Below are 19,724 nucleotides of genomic sequence, written 5' to 3'. Positions count from 1 at the left end.
AGAATCAAACTAAAATTCTTGTCAAACTCGCTCAAATCCTTGTGCTTGCCCATCTTTCCTGCTTCTAACACATCAACATTGAGGACAAAATGTTCACTTGCTGCCTAATATATCCCTCCCACTAACAGGTGATGAAGAGATAATCAGTGTTATTCACTTCACCTGTCAGTGCTCATAATGTTATGCCTGATCAGTGTGTGTGTGTGTGTATATATATATATATATATATATATATATATATATATATATATATATATATATATATATATATATATATATATATATATATATATATATATATATATATATATATATATATATATATATATATATTATACAGTTGCAAGAAAAAGCATGTGAACCGCTTGCAGAATCTGTGAAATGTGAATAATTTTAACTAAATAAGAGATTTCAAAATGCATGTTATTTTTTGTATTGAGTAATGTGACACTTTTTCTTGCAACTGTGTATATATATAAAACTGAATTACATGAAACATTTTCTAACAGTGCTGATTCATACACATCTGGTGTCTTGAATTCATATAACAAACATTGTCTTTGTGTTTTGCCTATAACACCCCTTAAACTGTGGTAAAAATCATTATAATGCACAGCCTCTTATGGCTTATTCCTCTATTTTATTTCTGTTTTCACTAGACTTCCTCTTTAAATTTAATAGCTGATTTCATTGCACCTTAAATAGCCTGTAAAATAACTAATAAAAGACTGAAAGAAGAGACGTGTAAATGAATCTCATAATAGAACGGAGGGTCAGGTTTATAGCACAGTTAAAGAGCTAGTTTACATGAGCAGGTTATAAAACCTACGTATTTTACAGCAGTGGATCTCAACTGGTGGGTTCTGATCACAGAGAGCAGGGGAAAATAATGATAAATGCAAAAAATAACATGCAAATAACTACTGTATATAATCTTGCATAGTTTAAATAGCAAAATAAATCATTTTATAAAAGGAGGAAAAAGAGCTTCCCATAATCTGTTGCATACAACACAGGTTGTATATCCAATCAAATTTAGTAACACTTTACAATAAAGTTTCATTGTAACATTAGTTCACTCACAAATACTGTCTTAGTTAATGTTAATCACAACATTTACTTCGGGGGGGGGGGGGGGGGGGGGGCAGTTAGGTCTACAATAACTTTATGAAGCGACGAGAATAGTTTTTGTGCGCAAAAAAACCCTAAATAACGACTTATATAGTGATGACCGATTTTTAAAACACAGCATCATGAAGCTTCGAAGCGTTATGAATCAGTGAGTCGAATCATGATTCGGATCGCGTTTCAAACTGCTGAAATCACGTGACTTTGGCGATCCAAACCGCTGAATCGACTCGCTGATTCATAACGCTTCGATGCTTCATGATGATGTGTTTTGAAATCGGTTAAAACTATATAAGTCGTTATTTAGGGTTTTTTTGCGCACAAAACCTATTCTCGTCGCTTCATAAAGTTATTGTAGAACCACTGTAGTGAGATGGACTTTGTAACGACGTCTTTAGTACCTTTTAAGGGTCTTGAGAGTGTAAAGTGCATTGTGCCAATGGAGGCCTTTCTGAGCCATTGGATTTCAACTAAAATATCTTAATTTGTGTTCCGAAGATGAACGGAGGTCTTACGGGTGTCGAACGGCATGAGGGTATGTAATTAATGACAGAATTTTCATTTTTGGGTGAACTAACCCTTTAATCTACTGCCCACTGACTTTGTTTTAAAGCTGTTTCTCTTCGGCCTTCAAACGTCTTAAAATGCACATAAGTAGATCAGAGGAATCAAAATGTTGGGGGGCTGGCTATTGGCCTAACATTGGTTCCTCATTGGGAACCTCATTGGTTCTTGCTAAAGCTTAAACATGATGCGTATCACGAAAATTAACCTCATTGGTTCTTGCTGAAGCTCAAACGTGATGCGTAACACAAGAATGAACCTCATTGGTTCTTGCTAAAGCTTAAACATGATGCGTATCCCGAGAATGAACCTCATTGGTTCTTGCTTAAGCTTAAACATGATGCGTATCACGAGAATGAACCTTATTGGTTCTTGCTAAAGCTTAAACATGATGCGTATCACGAGAATGAACCTCATTGGTTCTTGCTAAAGCTAAAACATGATGCGTATCACGAGAATGAACCTCATTGGTTCTTGCTAAAGCTTAAACATGATGCGTATCACGAGAATGAACCTCATTGGTTCTTGCTAAAGCTAAAACATGATGCGTATCACGAGAATGAACCTCATTGGTTCTTGCTAAAGCTAAAACATGATGCGTATCACGAGAATGAACCTCATTGGTTCTTGCTAAAGCTAAAACATGATGCGTATCACGAGAATGAACCTCATTGGTTCTTGCTAAAGCTAAAACATGATGCGTATCACGAGAATGAACCTCATTGGTTCTTGTGGAAGCTCAAACGTGCTGCGTAACACGAGAATGAACCTCATTGGTTCTTGCACGTCAAGCGAGCTTCCGTTTACCACAAATGATGTGAGTTGATGATGTGAATAAAAGCCTTAATTCAATCTGTTCATCATATAAAGGGATCGAGCCCCTTCAGAAAACTTCCACTTAATTCATATGGATTAGTTTGACGATTTCTTTATGAACTTTTTGAAGCATCAAAGTGGTAGTTGCGTAGCTGTAATGGAGGGACAGAAATCGCTCAGATTTCATCAAAAAGATCTTCATTTGTGTTCTGAAGATGAACGAAAGTCTTACGGGTTTGGAACGACATGAGGGTGAGTATATTTAATATATTTAGTGACAGAATTTACATTTTTGGGTGAACTATCCCTTTAACTAATATTAAAGGGTTAGTTCACCCAAAAATGAAAATTCTGTCATTAATTACTCACCCTCACGTCGTTCGAGACCCGTAAGACCTCCGTTCATATTCGGAACACAAATTAAGATATTTTTGTTGAAAGCTGATGGCTGAGAAAGGCTTCTGATAGGCCTCCATTGGCATTCAGTACACTTATACTCCCAAGACGGATAAAAGGCACTCAAAACATCGTTACAAAGTCCATCTCACCACAGTGACTCTACAATAATCTTACGATGCGATGACAATAGTTTTTGTGCGCAAAAAAAATCAAAATAACACCTTTTTCCAACTTGTTACTGCCTTCCGTGTGTGCCTCCACGACGCATGCGCGAGAATATGACGCAGATCCGGCGTTCGGACAGATGACCCAGAAGTGATTTGTTTACAATCAGAGGAAGACGCGCGTATCTCAGCTGTTGAATTCTACATTGATCGTGCTTTAGGTCTCGGCGTAGAGATCAAAATGGGGTTAGAGTGTGCATTTCATGGAATCCCGAACCCCGGGACATATTCTCGCGCATGCGTCATGGAGGCACACGCGGAAGGCAATAACAAGCTTGATAAAGGTGTTATTTTGATTTTTTTTTGCGCACAAAAACTATTGTCGTCGCATCGTAAGATTATTGTAGAGTCACTGTGGTGAGATGGACTTTGTAACGACGTTTTAAGTGCCTTTTATGGGTCTTGGGAGTATAAGTGTACTGAATGCCAATGGAGGCCTGTCTGAAGCCTTTCTCAGCCATCAGCTTTCAACAAAAATATCTTAATTTGTGTTCCGAATATGAACGGAGGTCTTACGGGTCTCGAACGACATAAGGGTGAGTAATTAATGACAGAATTTTCATTTTTGGGTGAACTAACCCTTTAACAAATGAGACCTTATTGTAAAGTGTTACCTCAATTTGTGTGATATTTTTAATCAGAAAATGGTAGAAGCTGCAAATAATAATAAAGCGTCTGCTAAATGCATAACTGTAAATGTAGAAGCAGGCCAAACTAGGTAGATGCCAACATTGGGAAGGTTGTGTGAAATGCCCTTATCTTTGAAGACTGTAGGGAAAAAAAGACTTTATTATGGAGTAAAATGGAGTTAATTTATAGGGACATTTTAGGGTACTTTCTCATACTAGAATATACGGCTCATGTGAACTCCGGTTTGCAGATGATATGAACGCAATCATACTAAATTGTTGAAGTGAACCGCTATTGATGGTATGATTCGATATAACTGTGTGTTTGTGTGTCTGACTCACTTTCCTGACGAGTGTCTGACATACTGCAAGAACAGAGAATGTAGTATTCATTTAATGTAATTTCGGCTCGCTTTCAAAAGAAACCGCAGTGCGTCAGTCACTCTAGCCATGTTCTTTAGAACATTTACAGAACATTCACAGCAGACAGATGGAAGTGCTATGTTCTGAAGCTTTGAAAACAAACAAAACTAAAGGTTACGAAACAAAAGTATAAAATTGAAGCGAGCAGCGCTATGTATTTGCCGCCTTCCCTGCGTCATTGTTACCAAGCAACAGGGGTAAACAGCTGTTGCTTTGATGATATAATGATATAATGTGAACACAATCAAGTGAGGGCAAGGAGAGAGGGAGCAACCGAACTTGGGTTTGGACCAGGCTAGGGCTGGGCGCCTTATTGCACTTGAATGGTCCAATTCACTTGTCTTGTCTTGGTCTCGACCACATTTGTACTCAGTCTTAGACTAAGAGGACTCTGGATTTTGTTTCAAGACCGGTCAAGACCACAACTGGGATATTACTAAATTGCCAGTGCATTGCCTGATTTATTTATTAACATCAATAATGAGATTGGATGTAAAACTTACTGCTTCAGATGCAATCAATAACTTATTTCTAATTTGATTTATTTATTGTTTCGATTCAGAAATTAATTAGGGATTGTGTCAAAAATGCCACCAAAAATGTATGCAAATGCTCACAAAATTCAAGATATTGTTGCAAAAAGTTCTTGTATGAGATCTGGATTTATAACATGTGATATAATTAAGCAATATCACAAGAGCAAGAGAGCTGTTTTCACAAATTTGAGCATGACTGCAAACATGATATTGCTTTAACAAACATTCAATAAAAAAAAACATTATCCTCAACATTATTTATGCATTTGTAATTGACCAATTCAGATTAATCTTCTGTATCACCTCTGTAGCGCAAATATTAATTTTGTTGTTAATGATTTCATTTGATTCGTAACAGCTCTATATAGTGTCTTATAATAAATTACTTATAATAAATATAATTAGAAAAAATTATAAGTCATTTCTCAGGTGGTAATGTGGATCTCTATGAATTTAAGGAGGGCTGGTCTGGTCTTGGTCTTGACTCGATCTCGTCCTGCCTTGTTCTTGTCTTGGTCTCAGCCCCTCAAAGTCTTGGTCTTGGTTTTGGTCTCAACCCCTCAAAGTCTTTGTCTTGTCAACCCCTCAAAGTATTGGTCGTGTCAACCCCTCAAAGTCTTGGTCTTGTCTTGGTCTCAACCCCTCAAAGTCTTGGTCTCAACCCATCAAAGTCTTGGTCTTGTCTTGGTCTCAACCCCTCAAAGTCTTGGTCTTGGTCTCTGTCTCAACCCCTCAAAGTCTTGGTCTTGGTCTCAACCCCTCAAAGTCTTGGTCTTGTCAACCCCTCAAAGTCTTGGTTGTGTCAACCCCTCAAAGTCTTGGTCTTGTCTTGGTCTCAACCCCTCAAAGTCTTGGTCTTGTCTTGGTCTTGTCAACCCCTCAAAGTCTTGGTCTTGTCTTGGTCTCAACCCCTCAAAATCTTGGTCCTGTCTTGGTCTTGTCAACCCCTCAAAGTCTTGGTCGTGTCAACCCCTCAAAGTCTTGGTCATGTCAACCCCTCAAAGTCTTGGTCTTGTCTTGGTCTCAACCCCTCAAAGTCTTGGTCTTGTCTTGGTCTTGTCAACCCCTCAAAGTCTTGGTCGTGTCAACCCCTCAAAGTCTTGGTCTTGTCTTGGTCTCAACCCCTCAAAGTCTTGGTCTTGTCTTGGTCTCAACCCCTCAAAGTCTTGGTCTTGTCTTGGTCTCAACCCCTCAAAGTCTTGGTCTTGTCTTGGTCTCAACCCCTCAAAGTCTTGGTCTTGGTCTCAACCCCTCAAAGTCTTGGTCTTGGTCTCAACCCCTCAAAGTCTTGGTCTTGTCAACCCCTCAAAGTCTTGGTCGTGTCAACCCCTCAAAGTCTTGGTCTTGTCTTGGTCTCAACCCCTCAAAGTCTTGGTCTTGTCTTGGTCTTGTCAACCCCTCAAAGTCTTGGTCGTGTCAACCCCTCAAAGTCTTGGTCTTGTCTTGGTCTCAACCCCTCAAAGTCTTGGTCTCGGTCTCAGTCTCAACCCCTCAAAGTCTTGGTCTTGTCTTGGTCTTTTCAATCCCTCAAAGTCTTGGTCTTGTCTTGGTCTCAACCCCTCAAAGTGTTGGTCGTGTAAACCCCTCAAAGTCTTGGTCTTGTCTTGGTCTCAACCCCTCAAAGTCTTGGTCTTGTCAACCCTTCAAAGTCTTGGTCTTGTCTAGGTCTCAACCCCTTGAAGTCTTGTTCTTGTTTTGGTCTCAACCCCTCAAAGTCTTGGTCTTGTCTTGGTCTCCACACATATTGGTCTTGGTCTCGGATTAGGTGGTCTTGACTATAACACTAGTCTCAAGTAAACAGTTGGGTGTAAACCGAATGTGTATCAGTATAATGGATCTGTGCGTTTGGTCTTAAAGTGACAGCAGATTAATAAACCTGTTGCTCTGTGACATGTCTCAAACAAAAGAGAAAATAACTTCTCTTAACTGAGTAACTTTTTTTGGCTTAATTCATACAGTGAAGACTTTGCAATCGTTAATGTTACATTTGATTCTAATTTCATTTAGTCATTTCTCAGGTGGTAATGTGGATTTCTATGAATTTAAAGCCACATTACCACCTGAGAAATTACCAAATGAAATTACAATCAAATGTAAAATTAAATATTCACTGTATGAATTAAGCCAAAAAAAGTTATTAATTCAAGAGAAGTTATTTTCTCTTTTGTTTGAGTCATGACACAGAGCAACAGGTTTATTAGTCTGCTGTCACTTTAAGACCAAACGCACAGATCCATTATACTGATACACATCCGGTTTACACCCAACTGTTTACTTTCACTTGAGACTAGTGTTGTAGTCAAGACCTAATAGAGAAACTGTAAGTTTATCTGCTTCAAAAACAGCGCCGTTATTACTTCGCTAGTGAGAAATCTCATGTAGCTTTTAAGTTGCTGAGCCATTTTACTGATAAACTCGTCAGAGCAGCACTGACAACACGTTTCTGTTCGAGTGTGTGTCCGTACTGTATGCGTGTGTGTTTGAGTGGTAGAGTATGTGCTTTCCGTAGATAATAAAACATAATTTTGTCATGTAATTTGTCATTTCTATCCTATTGTTTACTATATTTATTTGCTTGTTCAGTGTTGTTGTGTGGGTTTTGGTTATTTTGCTGTTGTCGGCTGCGTGGAACTACTTTAGCCGTGCGGTTCCCTGATAATAATTGCACACCTTAGAATGTTCATCAACCAATCAGATTCAAGCATTCAACACAAAATAACGATATTGTGATATATATATATCGTTATCTTGAAATAAGAATTCGGTCATTTCGTACACCCCAAGGCAATCGAAACAAGTGTGAAAGTTGTAAGTAGTTTCCTTTTGTAGGGTAAGCAATTTCAGTACTTTGTGCCCAACTGATGTCCAATCTAAAGTCTGGATCCTAAAGCGAAACCGGTTGAGAGCCACTGATTTATAGCCTTGTCAGAGCGGAGCGGATCTGATATTGTTGTAAAAGGAGACTTACGTGTTGGTCTTTTCCAGCTTGAGGACTTTCCGCTGTAATTCCATATTCTGAACACTGCAGGCAGCCATCCTACAACAGGGGATATTGGCCAATTACTCACAGTGATAAATCGGATCTACAAACACACCCACACACCCTCTGTCTGTCACAGGCGGCATGTGTACGTACACACACACACGCACACATTCCCTATATAGTGTGCGTGAAGCTGCAGCATCCAATTAGATAATGCTAATATATTTAATATATTTATATCGAATCATTTGATGTTTATTGACAAAAGATGAAAAGGAGAACCATAACTGTGTTTTCTTTGAGAACAGCACAATCCCACAGGTGTCTGTTAGCAGTTCACATGACTGATTCGTGACTGTGTGAATAAAAAACAGCAAGATGGCTGTGGTGCTTTTAGTGACTGCAGTACCTGCTGTGAAATGAGTTTGTCCTTTGGACAGATAAACCCACGGGCTCTTCCTTAAAGGCCAATTTCATGCACAAAATTTGTGCAGCAGTGTGTTCTAAATAATTTCTCCAGCCTCTCAGAGGATATTCGATTCCTTTGATCCCAAGTAAAGATAAGTTGGGTTTTTAATGACTTTCGACCTCAATTTCAACTTTACTGCAAGTTTACTTCGTAATGAGTTTTTCTTTGATGTCATATTCATTCATTCAGACTACTTGCACCACAAACAGGACATCTGAGGTGAATGCTTTGATTGCAACACACACAACCGTTCAAAAGTTTGAGAAATATTATTGCAATGGAACAACTTAAAATGTCATTTGTTCCTGTGATGCAAAGCTGAGTTTTAGCACCATTACTCCAGTCTTCAGTGTCCAGGAAAACCCTACGTTATGAGGACAAAATATCCCCACAAAGATGGCAATATATGAAACCCCTGTCCGTGTGGGGACATTTTTTGGTAACAGCTTATAAATCAGGCTAAGTCATTTTTTGAAAAAATAAAAATGCAGAAAGTTTTCTTCGGTGGGTAGGTTTATGGGTAGGGTTAGTGAAAGGGGTGTGAATATACAGTTTGTACAGTATAAAAATCATTATGTCTATGGAAAGTCCCCATAAAACATGAAAACACAACGTGTGTGTAAAAAGGGGCATAATAGGTGCCTTTTAATTAAGGTTTTTATACATAGTTTCCACGACAGAGTTCAAGCTAAATATTCTCATTACTACTGGAGCTGCCATTGCTAAGTTTCAAATAATTATTAAACAGCAAGCACAAACTATGCAAAAGCGACAGCACTTCCGGCGCACTCAGTGTCTGAGGCCCCGTCCACACAGAGACGCATTTAGCTGTATATGTAAAAAATTTGTATCGTATCGGCTTTTCATCCAGACGGATCCGGTATTTTAGGAGCCTGAAACTGGGTTTTTTTTAAACCGGGTCCCAGAGTGGATGAATCTGAAACAGATACCCTTGCGTTTTCGTGTACAGCCAATCCGTATATTTTGTGAAACGGTGATGTCATCACACCGCGTCCCGCACGGTAAAGACTAGAAGGGATGCAGCTACGGCCACTGGACATGTGCACATCAAGATTGCATCATTTAATTACTGTATTTGCATTATTGTAAGGGTAGGTTTAGGGTTGGGGTAGGTGTAGGCGTTAATAAAACACAAATCTGGTAAGTAGCAAATTTATTTACTGTTATTTTATCGTGAGATTTTGCCTCACTTCCGACCGTTGCTTTACAGCAACCCTTCTAGCCACAACTCATCTGCTCCGTTTTTAGTGTATTTCTGCGGCAGAATTACAGCGCCACATACTGGTCTGGCATGTATACTACATAGTTTTGAGTTGGTTTCAGTGGTTTCGTGTGTACCATAGACTGTAAAAAAAATATGGACGTAGTGTCACCCATAGGATTCTGAAGATCATTTTTGAAGCGTAAAAAGTATGGACGAGCTGGCCGTTGCCCTCTTGTTGCGGATCACTCCCGGATAACAGGAAATGGGCAAAGAGGCGGGACATGGGTGGAGCTGAGGTGACGCGATGACTAACAGACAGCAGACAAACGGCGATCCACCTGTCACTCAAAGTGGCCACGCCCTTAATTATGCAGAGCTTTAAGTTATAAAAAAATCACGGTTAGAATATACGTTTTATACAGTATAAAAACCATTACGCCTATGGAAGGTCCCCATAAAACATGAAAACCCAACGTGTGTGTGTGTGTGTGTGTGTGGACTGGTAATCCCTACATTATGGGGACAAAATGTCCCCACAAAAATGGCAATATCCGAAATCCTCGTCCTTGTGGGGACATTTTTTGGTCCCCATGAGGAAAACATCTTATAAATCAGACTAAGTGATGTTTTTTCAAAATGTAAAAATGCAGAATGTCTCCTGTGATGGGTAGGTTTAGGGTGAGGGGCAGTGTAGAAAATACGGTATGTACGGTATAAAAACCATTACGCCTATGGAAAGTCCCCATAAAACATGAAAACACAACGTGTGCGTGTGTGTGTGTGTGTGTGTGTGTGTGTGTGTGTGTGTGTCTGTTCACCTGCCCTCCAGTCCATCTATATATTCTTTCTTTTTCTTGCGGCTCTCCTGTGCCGACTGCTTGTTTCGGATTTTCCTTCGAATCTTCTTCAGAATCTTTTCTTCATACTAATAAAAGCATGAGAGAACAAGTCAGACAACATGTTTAGAGGAATTAAATTGGCACAAGATTTACATTTCAAACATTTATTTTAAAGGGGTGGTTGATTATGATTTCACTTTTTAAACTTTAGTGAGTGTGTAATGTTGCTGTTTGAGCATAAACAACATCTGCAAAGTTACGACGCTCAAAGTTCAAAGCAAAGGGAGATATTTTATTTTAAAGAAATTGCATTTTAAGGACTTCTTGTCTCATTCTACATGTTGTCACTTCTCCTCGAGTCTCTCCATCATTATCCGACTCCAGTTTGAACATAAAAGGCTGAACAGTTTCATTGTGTTTCTGCACAAGGTAATCATTTGCATTTAAAGAGACACAAAAAAATTGCATGTTCACATAAACACTTAGGGAACATCAGATACTTGTTTTACATCTTGTAAAATGATCTGCTAAATGCATAAATGTAAATGTAAAAAGGGGCAATCAAGCACCCCTTTAATACAGATTTTATTAGAAGGTCTGAAGTAGGCGGCACGCGAGTCGAGTCATATAAGCTTTTTCATGTCATTATCCATTATCCCGACAAGCAGAGGGAAAAACCTCTGCGGCTGAAAAGGTGTTATTACGATGAGAGCTGCCTTTCATCACTGACTTCCTTCATCTCAACCTCTATAAAAGCCTCTTACCTCCCTGCTGATGTCTGATCTGGCCTCAAGCAGGAAATATAGAGACGTGGAGCAATGACATGTGCAGGACATGGATAGATTATTACAAGTGACAATGTGACCTTGGTCTAATTCCGGTGGAACCTGTGTGTGTTCAACGTACCTTGTTAAGAGGCAGTTGGTTGGGAAGATTGACTCCTTCCTTGGCTAAAAGTTTCTTCTCATCTTCATTGAGAATCAGATCTTGCGGGGATTGCTGGGCGGAGGGTATTGTCTAGACACAGAAACACATTTAATTTCATGATCGTGTTTAAAAACGTTAGGAACTGCATATGTTAAGGACATTCTACTTTTGGCCAGATTTACTAAACAGGGCAAATTAGCATGAGAGCGCAATTCCAAAAAAGCGCTAATGGACGTGGGAACACAAATGAAAGAACACAGACGCAGCCGGATCATTTCCATAATGACCAACACAATCTACCAAGAGCAGCGCAAATTAGCATCTGGTTTAAGACGTGCTTATTTTGGGTGTTATATAATGCCGCAAACACCAGTAAATTGACGAGCTCAAACCTTAGTAAATCACCTTGCGTGATTCAGTTAAATACTCTCCTCACATACATTTTGCGTCTGAAAGGGAAACTTCCACAAATGCATTAGTAAATTTTGCGCTGACATAAGCTGTAGTCTCAAGTATCAATGCACTGCAATGCATTATGACAGCAAGAGTGCTGCATAGATACATTTGTTCATTTGTTTGTTTGTATCCAGCATGCATAAATCAGAAGCAATGCAGCATCAACCCAAACACTGAAACAGCTTCTGAGCACTGTTTCAGTGTTCAGCTTCTGAGTTATTAAAGCACTGTTAAATGCACTAACAGCTCTCTATTGTGTTTTATGTTGCCCAGTAATGTTTACAGGTCAAATTCATTACCTGTATGCTAAAGGACGAGCTGTTTATGCAATGTTTGATTGAACACATTGCCCTCTCCATCCTGATTATGCTTTTATCTGTTCAAAAGATAATGTTAAGCTTTCTACACAGGCAGCTGCTTTCTAAGGAGGCTTTCTTACATAATGCCCTCTTAACTCTTTCCCGCCATTGATGGGATTTTCCGTCATTTATGAGACAATTTTTCCTCACCATTGACTGAATTTTCAATCATTTATGAGACAACTCTTCCATGTCTTTGACAGAATTTTCCATCATTTTTTGAGAAAATACTTCCCCACCATTGACGGAATTATCTGTCATTTTATGAGACAAATCTTCCATGCCATTGATGGAATTTTCTGTCATTTTTTGAAAAAACGTCTAAGGTTACGTATGTAACCTCTGTTCCCTGAGAACAGGGAACGAGCGCTGCGTCTAGCTGACGCTATGGGGAACGCCCTCGGCGTGACTGGTGTCTGAAGCTACTATCGAATCACGGCAAAGTCTTTGACCGACGTCAGCCCATGACGTCATCAACGTGCGACCCGGAAGTATAAAAGGGCGCCGTGCCAACACATACACATCTTCTCGTCTGAAGGGACTGTATGGCAGATAGGCCCTGAAGCATGGCAACGCGACGCAGCGCTCGTTCCCTGTTCTCAGGGAACAGAGGTTACATACGTAACCTTAGACGTTCCCTTTCGAAAGGGAACTCTCGCTGCGTCTAGCTGACGCTATGGGGAACGATATACCAACGCCGCCATGCTGAGGGGAGTGTCTGCCCATTGGCAGTGACAACTGTCAACTCAAGTAATTCATAGAAAAACCTGAGCGATTCCCCCTCAGGTCCTGGGCTGACAGTGACAGCACTCCCTACGGTCATAGCCCAAGCTATACAACTAAACGGAACCCTAACGCACTGCGTGGAGTTCCATCTAGACAGCTCGAAGGCCGGGACCACTACTTCCAAAGAAGGGGTCCCTTCAAGGGAATGTGGCTAGGGGACCCGAAGGAACCCCAGCCAGTCACTACTCGGGAAATGTTCTCCCGAGTGCCACCAGGGAGGCCTGACCTGGTGCCCTAAGTGTTATGGACACTTCGGTTTAGCCAACCCTGTCTGTTCAAACAGAGCCTCTGGATGGTGCCCAAGGGGCGTCCAAGCTAAGGGACTGAAACACAGGCAGTCTTACTTAGCCCGGAACTCAGAGACGGGTTATCCAAGAGAGCAACACTCAGCGTAGTGCTTTTCAACCCTTGCTATCGAGGGGAGTCTGCCTGCTCAAATCAAGGATCTACCAGGTGCTTGTGTTTCAAAGCAGTAGGGAGGCCGAAAGGGCCTAAGGACTGATCTAACAGGGAGGCCTCATGAGAGGCCTACGACCGTCTGACCAGGCTCAGGCGGCTGAGCACTCATAGACGACCCTCATTGAGGGGAGCAGCTGAGCCTGCCTGGCGAGTAACCTCCAGCTGTAAGCCCAACTACCACAATTTCTCACAGAGAACTGGTAATCAAAGTGCCTAGCTCAGGAACTTCAACTTCAAGGAGGCCCTGTGGGCCTACTACTTGATAGCGGGTATTCCAGGGAGGCCTATAGAGGCCTACTACCTAACCGCAAGCCATGCTGGAAACCCAAGCATCCAGGCTCGGGACTCCGTCCTCAGGGAGGCCTTAGTGAGGCCTACTACTTGACAGCAATACCGCCTGCTGAGGTTACCCTTGTTTTCTCAAGGAGGCCTATGGAGGCCTACTACTTGACAGTCAAGCTACGCAGGCTAGTCGGGCATCCTGTTTAAGGAACCCGTCCTCAAGGGAGGCCTATTTAAGGCCTACTACCTGATAACCAGCCTTTAGGGAGGCCTGGAGAGGCCTACTACCTGATTGCAATACGTGCTAAATGACTGGGTCCCAGGAACACCTCAGGGAGGCCTGATGGGGCCTACTACCTCGTTCGAGTGACCACCATCTGGGACTCGACAGTCAAGCTACGCAGGCTTTTCGAGCATCCTGATTAAGGAACTCGCCCTCAAGGGAGGCCTATTAAGGCCTACTACCTGATAACCAGCCTTTAGGGAGGCCTGGAGAGGCCTGCTACCTGTTTGCAATGCGTGCTAACTGTATCAGATGACTGGATGCCAGGAACACCTTAGGGAGGCCTGATGGGGCCTACTACCTTGTTCGAGTGACCACAATCGGGGAGCTCACCCTCCGGGAGGCCTATTGAGGCCTACTACCCGACAGTCAAGCTACGCAGGCTTCGAGCATCCTGATTAAGGAACTCGCCCTCAAGGGAGGCCTATTAAGGCCTACTACCTGATAACCAGCCTTCAGGGAGGCCTGGAGAGGCCTGCTACCTGTTTGCAATGCGTGCTAACTGTATCAAATGACTGGATCCCAGGAACGCCTTAGGGAGGCCTGATGGGGCCTACTACCTCGTTCGAGTGACCACAACCTGGGAGCTCACCCTCAGGGAGGCCTATTGAGGCCTACTAGTCGACAGTCAAGCTACGCAGGCTATCCGAGCATCCTGATTAAGGAACTCGCTCTCAAGGGAGGCCTATTGAGGCCTACTACCAGATAATCAGCCTTTAGGGAGGCCTGGAGAGGCCTGCTACCTGTTTGCAATTCGTGCTTAACTGTTTTAGATGACTGGATCCCAGGAACACCTTAGGGAGGCCTGATGGGGCCTACTACCTTAGAATTTAACAGCAGGTCTTCAGGGAGGCCTGATGAGGCCTACAACCTGCCTCTGGGAGTGACCACAATCTGGGAGCTCACCCTCAGAAAGGCCTAGTAAGGTCTTAGAGTTAACAGCAGGCCTTCAGGGAGGCCTGATGAGGCCTACAACCTGCCTCTGGTAGTGATCACAACCTGAGAGCTCACCCTCAGGGAGGCCTAATAAGGCCTTACAACTAACAGCGGGCCTTCAGGGAGGCCTGATGAGGCCTACAACCTGATAGCCGCCAGGCTAGCTGTCCCGATGCGCACATCGGTACATACCTCCAGTGAGGCCTGGTTGAGGCCTTCCAACTGAAAACGCGCCTTGTTCAAGAGGCCTACTGAGGCCTACAATTGACAGCCGACCTTCAGGAGAGCGTATTTGCCCCTTTTTAACCTGATAGCCAGCTAGGCTAGTATTACCTTGATGCCTCAGCATTGGCACCTGCCTTACTAGAGCCTCCGATCTAAGTGGTACATATTACCAACGGTGGCGGTGCCTCAGCAACGCGCCTCCTTCATCCACATCCCAACTGACGCCTCAGCGTTCAGTCGTTGATGAATACCCAACTCTATACAGGAAACCTGGGGTCTGTAAGAAATACATATTTTTAGTGTAATACACAAAAATGACCACTCTCACCTGCGGCATGCTGAGCGAAGACTCATTGTGCGGTTCTCACCACCATGTTCTACCGCCCTTGAATGCCTGAAAGGGGCGTTCTCACTGAGCAGGTCCGGGCGGGCCGTCAGAACATAGTTCTACTCATCATGGGCCCGCCTCAGGCCTGATGTAAGAAGTGCCTGGGTAAAAAATCATTAAAAGACATTAAAAAGGAAAAAGGAGAGGGCTAGGATGTAACCGCCCTCAAGGGAAGTGATCCATCACCAACGCCGAGAGCGTTGGTCCTGGATCACCTCCCTCAGATCCTTTTTCCCCCCGGGAATCCCATCTCCTCTGTGCCCTGCTCCTCCACGGAGGGGGGGGCACGAGAGGAGACGCTAGCCCTCTGGTCCTGCCTACGGTCCTCAGACCGTGAAGGACCAGGTCCCGCCTGCCTGGGTGGGGGCGCGGATCTCAGCGGTATGCATGTCTTAAATGCCGCTGAACGCGCCTTCGCCTCCCTGAACTTTCCAACCCCCGCCTCAACGGAGGTGCCGAAAAGTTCAGTCGGCGAAACGAGGAGAAAGCCTTTCTCTTTCTCCCCGATATCAGCCAGGCTCAGCCACAGATGCCTCTCCGTGACCACCATAGCCGCCATAGAGCGGCCGATGGCAGCAGCAGTCTGCTTGGTGGCCCGGAGAGCAAGATCTGTGGTTCGGCGCAGCTCAGCAACCGCCTCAGGGGACAGCCCGGCCCCCTGGTCGAGATCCTCCAGCAGGTCCGCCTGGTATGCCTGAAACACCGCCATGGTGTGAAAAGCAGCACCAGCCTGACCCGCTGCCGTGTATGCCCCTGCCATTAAAGCACAGTTTGAGCTCTCAGTGTTGATGCCCACGAAACGCGAGAAAAGTCCGCAAACTTTCCTCGCCAGTCGGTAGCCTCAACACATATCCATATTCCCCTATCCCCTCGACATCAGCGAAGTTAAACGCTGATGCTGATGAATATTGGGTCGAATATGGATTCCTCCATGCCCTCTCGATCTCTGTAAGATGATCAAGAAGGAATGGAAGGCTCATCTGAGCTGATGGTTTATGGCCAAGGAGAAAACGATCGTGCAATCTACCACGAGCGATCTCTCCTCTAACGCGCCAACATGGCAGCCGCAGCCTGCCTGCAGTACGTTCCATAACATTCATCAGCTCAGCATACACGGTCAGGGTGGCTGAGAGGATTCATACCACTCTCACCAGCCATCCCTAAGAGCACTTGCTGTTTAGTCTCGTTAACCGCCAGATCGTCGCGACGATCGGCGAGCTGCATCTGAGAACCCATGATGTATGCCAACGCTCAGCCTCAGCTTGAGCGGGACAGCATCATCCAGTCCCAGATGCCAAACTTTCTTCCCTCAGGAAAAAAGCCAGACTAGAGTGGAGCGATCTCAGATTGAAAACCGCTCACACTCACACACAAACAACTTCAAATGAACTTGACTGTGCATGCTCTTGATCCCAGGCAGTAAATACACACTCGTGTGTATTAATAATTGAATTTGTTTTACCTTAACTCGTATAGCAGTTCAAACAGACAGTCCCTGAAGACGAGAAAGATGTGTATGTGTTGGCACGGCGCCCTTTTATACTTCCGGGTCGCACGTTGATGACGTCATGGGCTGACGTCGGTCAAAGACTTTGCCGTGATTCGATAGTAGCTTCAGACACCAGTCACGCCGAGGGCGTTCCCCATAGCGTCAGCTAGACGCAGCGAGAGTTCCCTTTCGAAAGGGAACTCTTTTCCCCGCCTTTGACTGAATTTTCCGTTATTTATGAGTCAACTCTTCCACACCTTTGACTGAATTTTCCGTTATTTATGAGACAACTCTTCCCGCCATTGATGAAATTTACCGTTATTTATGAGACCATTTTTCCTCACCATTGACGGAATTTTCCGTCATTTATGAGACAACTCTTCCCGCCATTTATGGAATTTTCCGTCATTTATGAGACAACTCTTCCCGCCATTGATGGAATTTTCCGTCATTTATGAGACAACTCTTCCCGCCATTGATGGAATTTTCCGTAATTTATGAAACAACTCTTCCCGCCATTGATGGAATTTTCCGTCATTTATGAGACAATTTTTCCTCACCATTGACAGAATTGGTGAAACAGCTCTTCCCTGCCATTGATGGAATTTTCCGTCATTTATGAGACAACGCTTCCACACCATTGATGGAACTTTCTGTAATTTTTTGAAAAAAACTCTTTTCCCCGCCTTTGACAGAATTTTCTGTCATTTATGAGACAACGCTTCCCCGCCACTGTTGGAATTTTCCGTCATTTTATGAGACCATTTTTCCTCACCATTGACGGAATTGGTGAGACGGCTCTTCCCCGCCATTGATGGAATTTTCCGTCATTTATGAGACAACGTTTCCACGCCATTGATGGAACTTTCCATCATTTATGAGACAACGTTTCCACGCCATTGATGGAATTTTCTGTCATTTTTTGAAAAAACTCTTTTCCCCGCCTTTGACAGAATTTTCCATCATTTATGAGACAGCGCTTCCTTGCCATTGATGGAATTTTCTGGCTTTCCATGTTTTCACTGTTATAAGGTAGGGGGCACCGTTACGCATCTTCTGAAAGAGTAGAGATTGGATCAAAACACAGGCAAAAAAGAAGCAGAAACGAGCGCTAAAAGCATTGCTTATGCACATGTAGTCAATGATGATAACGCAATTTTCTCAAAAATGTACTAATATATACTCATTGACTTCTCTTCTGATTGCCATTACTAGCCAAAAGTTCCACAAAAGGTTTTTTAAAAGGTTTTTCAAAAGGTTTTTTTTTTTTATGGACATAAGTTCATATTTGACCTAGTGAACATATTTTTGGCCCAAGAGTCCTAGAGTTTTTTATGAAATTATTCACATTCAATGTATGAAGCTAGAATAAACAGGGTTTTTTGTTTAAAATCAGAGGCAAAAAAATATTCTGGCAGTGGCTGTCCACTTTTTTGATCCTTCATTCTTGTGGAATTGAAGTATTACATTTTATTTTTATTTTTTTTAAACTGATCTTGTTTGTTGGAATACACTCTGGGATTTGCTTCTTACTGCAGAACGCATGCAAAGCTGGCTTTAATGTTTACCAAAATCAACTTATAAAGCCTTTAAAATGTTGTCTAGGTAACTTGGTGGGTTTTAGAGCTATTGTGTGCTTCTCTCTTTTGCTGTCATGTATTTCTTGCCGAGTTTCTCCATGTGTCCTGTTTTCCAGTACAAAATCTGACATCTCTCTCTCTCCTCTCCCGGGTTTCATTCACTCAGCTGTATGTGTCACACTGAATGTCACCGCAGGACTGTTTAGTCACATACACAACATGGTGTCTGTGCATGTTCTGTCAGTACTCACCGGTTCGATGTTGGAGAGCAGCAGGTCTTTTACGGTGAGCTGGTAAACGGGGGTTGGTTGAGTTTGGGTGCACTGAGAGTCTGTCAGACCGCCAGAGAACAGGCAGGCCTCCCAATCTGCTGCACACACACAGATTGTTTTTTCATTACAGAATGCATTTACGTCACACTGTGTCTGAAGACCAACAGACAAAAAAGATATTTTCATTTTCTGAGTGGCTGTTATTACATTGCTATATGGTAGATAGGGTTTTGGCGGTCTGTATGACGTTGGCAAATAGTTGCTAGGTTGTTTTGAGAGTTTACCACATTTGTAGGTGATTGCTATGCAGTTGCCAAGATGTTCTGATGGTTGTTAACACTAATGCCGTGTTCACACTGAACGCAAATACAGCGTCTATTTCGCGTCTATGGTGTCTAGTTGGACGCTTGAACATTTTGAATCCACTCGCCTGTCCACAGCGAATTGAATCCGCGTATAAATTGAGCGTTTGAAGCGAAATAGACCCGAATTTGAGGCCAAAAGGGCAAGTGGGAGGGGCTAGTGCTAGGCGGTTGTCTGTTTGCAAGATGGCTGATGTTGATCGAGCATTCATTGAGAGATTTACCACTCTGTATTTGCTCTAGAGAGCAGAACAGCGACATAGGGGTCAGCGTCGCCGTACTTGGGTCCACCAGACCCTCTGGAGGCGTACACAGTTTGGCGAGTTTCACCACTTGCTTTAGGAGCTGTGCCTGGTTGACGGCTGCTTTTAGCAGTACTTCCGCCTGTCCCGCGGCCAGTTTGATGACCTGTTGTCCAGCATCGAATCGAGTATCGAGCGGGAAGGTCTGCCGCCGTTTATCACGAGCAGGCTCCTGATTGGTTTACGCGGCGCGAACAGACGCCAAAGTTCAGATTTTTCAACTCGGTGGAATTCGCAAATTCGCTTCATACGCATGAATCCATAAAAAGCATAAAAAAAAAACACTCGTGTATCGCGCAAGACCCTCAATTCGCGAATGAGGCAAAATCGCGCTTAGTGCGGTGCGATGGACGCGATTTTGCCTCATTCGCGAATTGAGCGTC

General features: G+C 43.1%; 1 protein-coding gene across 1 annotated transcript in view; it reads right to left on the bottom strand.

Annotated features, from left to right (window-relative positions):
* Nucleotides 1-19,724, bottom strand: part of creb3l3b (cAMP responsive element binding protein 3-like 3b) — a 51,761-nt gene that overhangs the window by 18,064 nt on the left and 13,973 nt on the right. The window contains exons 4-7 of the mRNA XM_079819175.1: nt 18,657-18,775; nt 11,142-11,252; nt 10,215-10,321; nt 7,688-7,756 (exon numbers count right to left, since the gene is read on the bottom strand). Of these exons, the coding sequence (XP_079675301.1) occupies nt 7,688-7,756; nt 10,215-10,321; nt 11,142-11,252; nt 18,657-18,775 (406 nt within the window). The remainder of the gene's footprint in view (nt 1-7,687; nt 7,757-10,214; nt 10,322-11,141; nt 11,253-18,656; nt 18,776-19,724) is intronic.

The sequence above is a fragment of the Gobio gobio genome (genome assembly GCF_949357685.1).
Source record: "Gobio gobio genome assembly, chromosome: 6".
Lineage (NCBI taxonomy): Eukaryota > Metazoa > Chordata > Actinopteri > Cypriniformes > Gobionidae > Gobio > Gobio gobio.
Note: the sequence above shows the minus strand (reverse complement) of the source record. Positions and strands in the feature narration are given on the sequence as shown.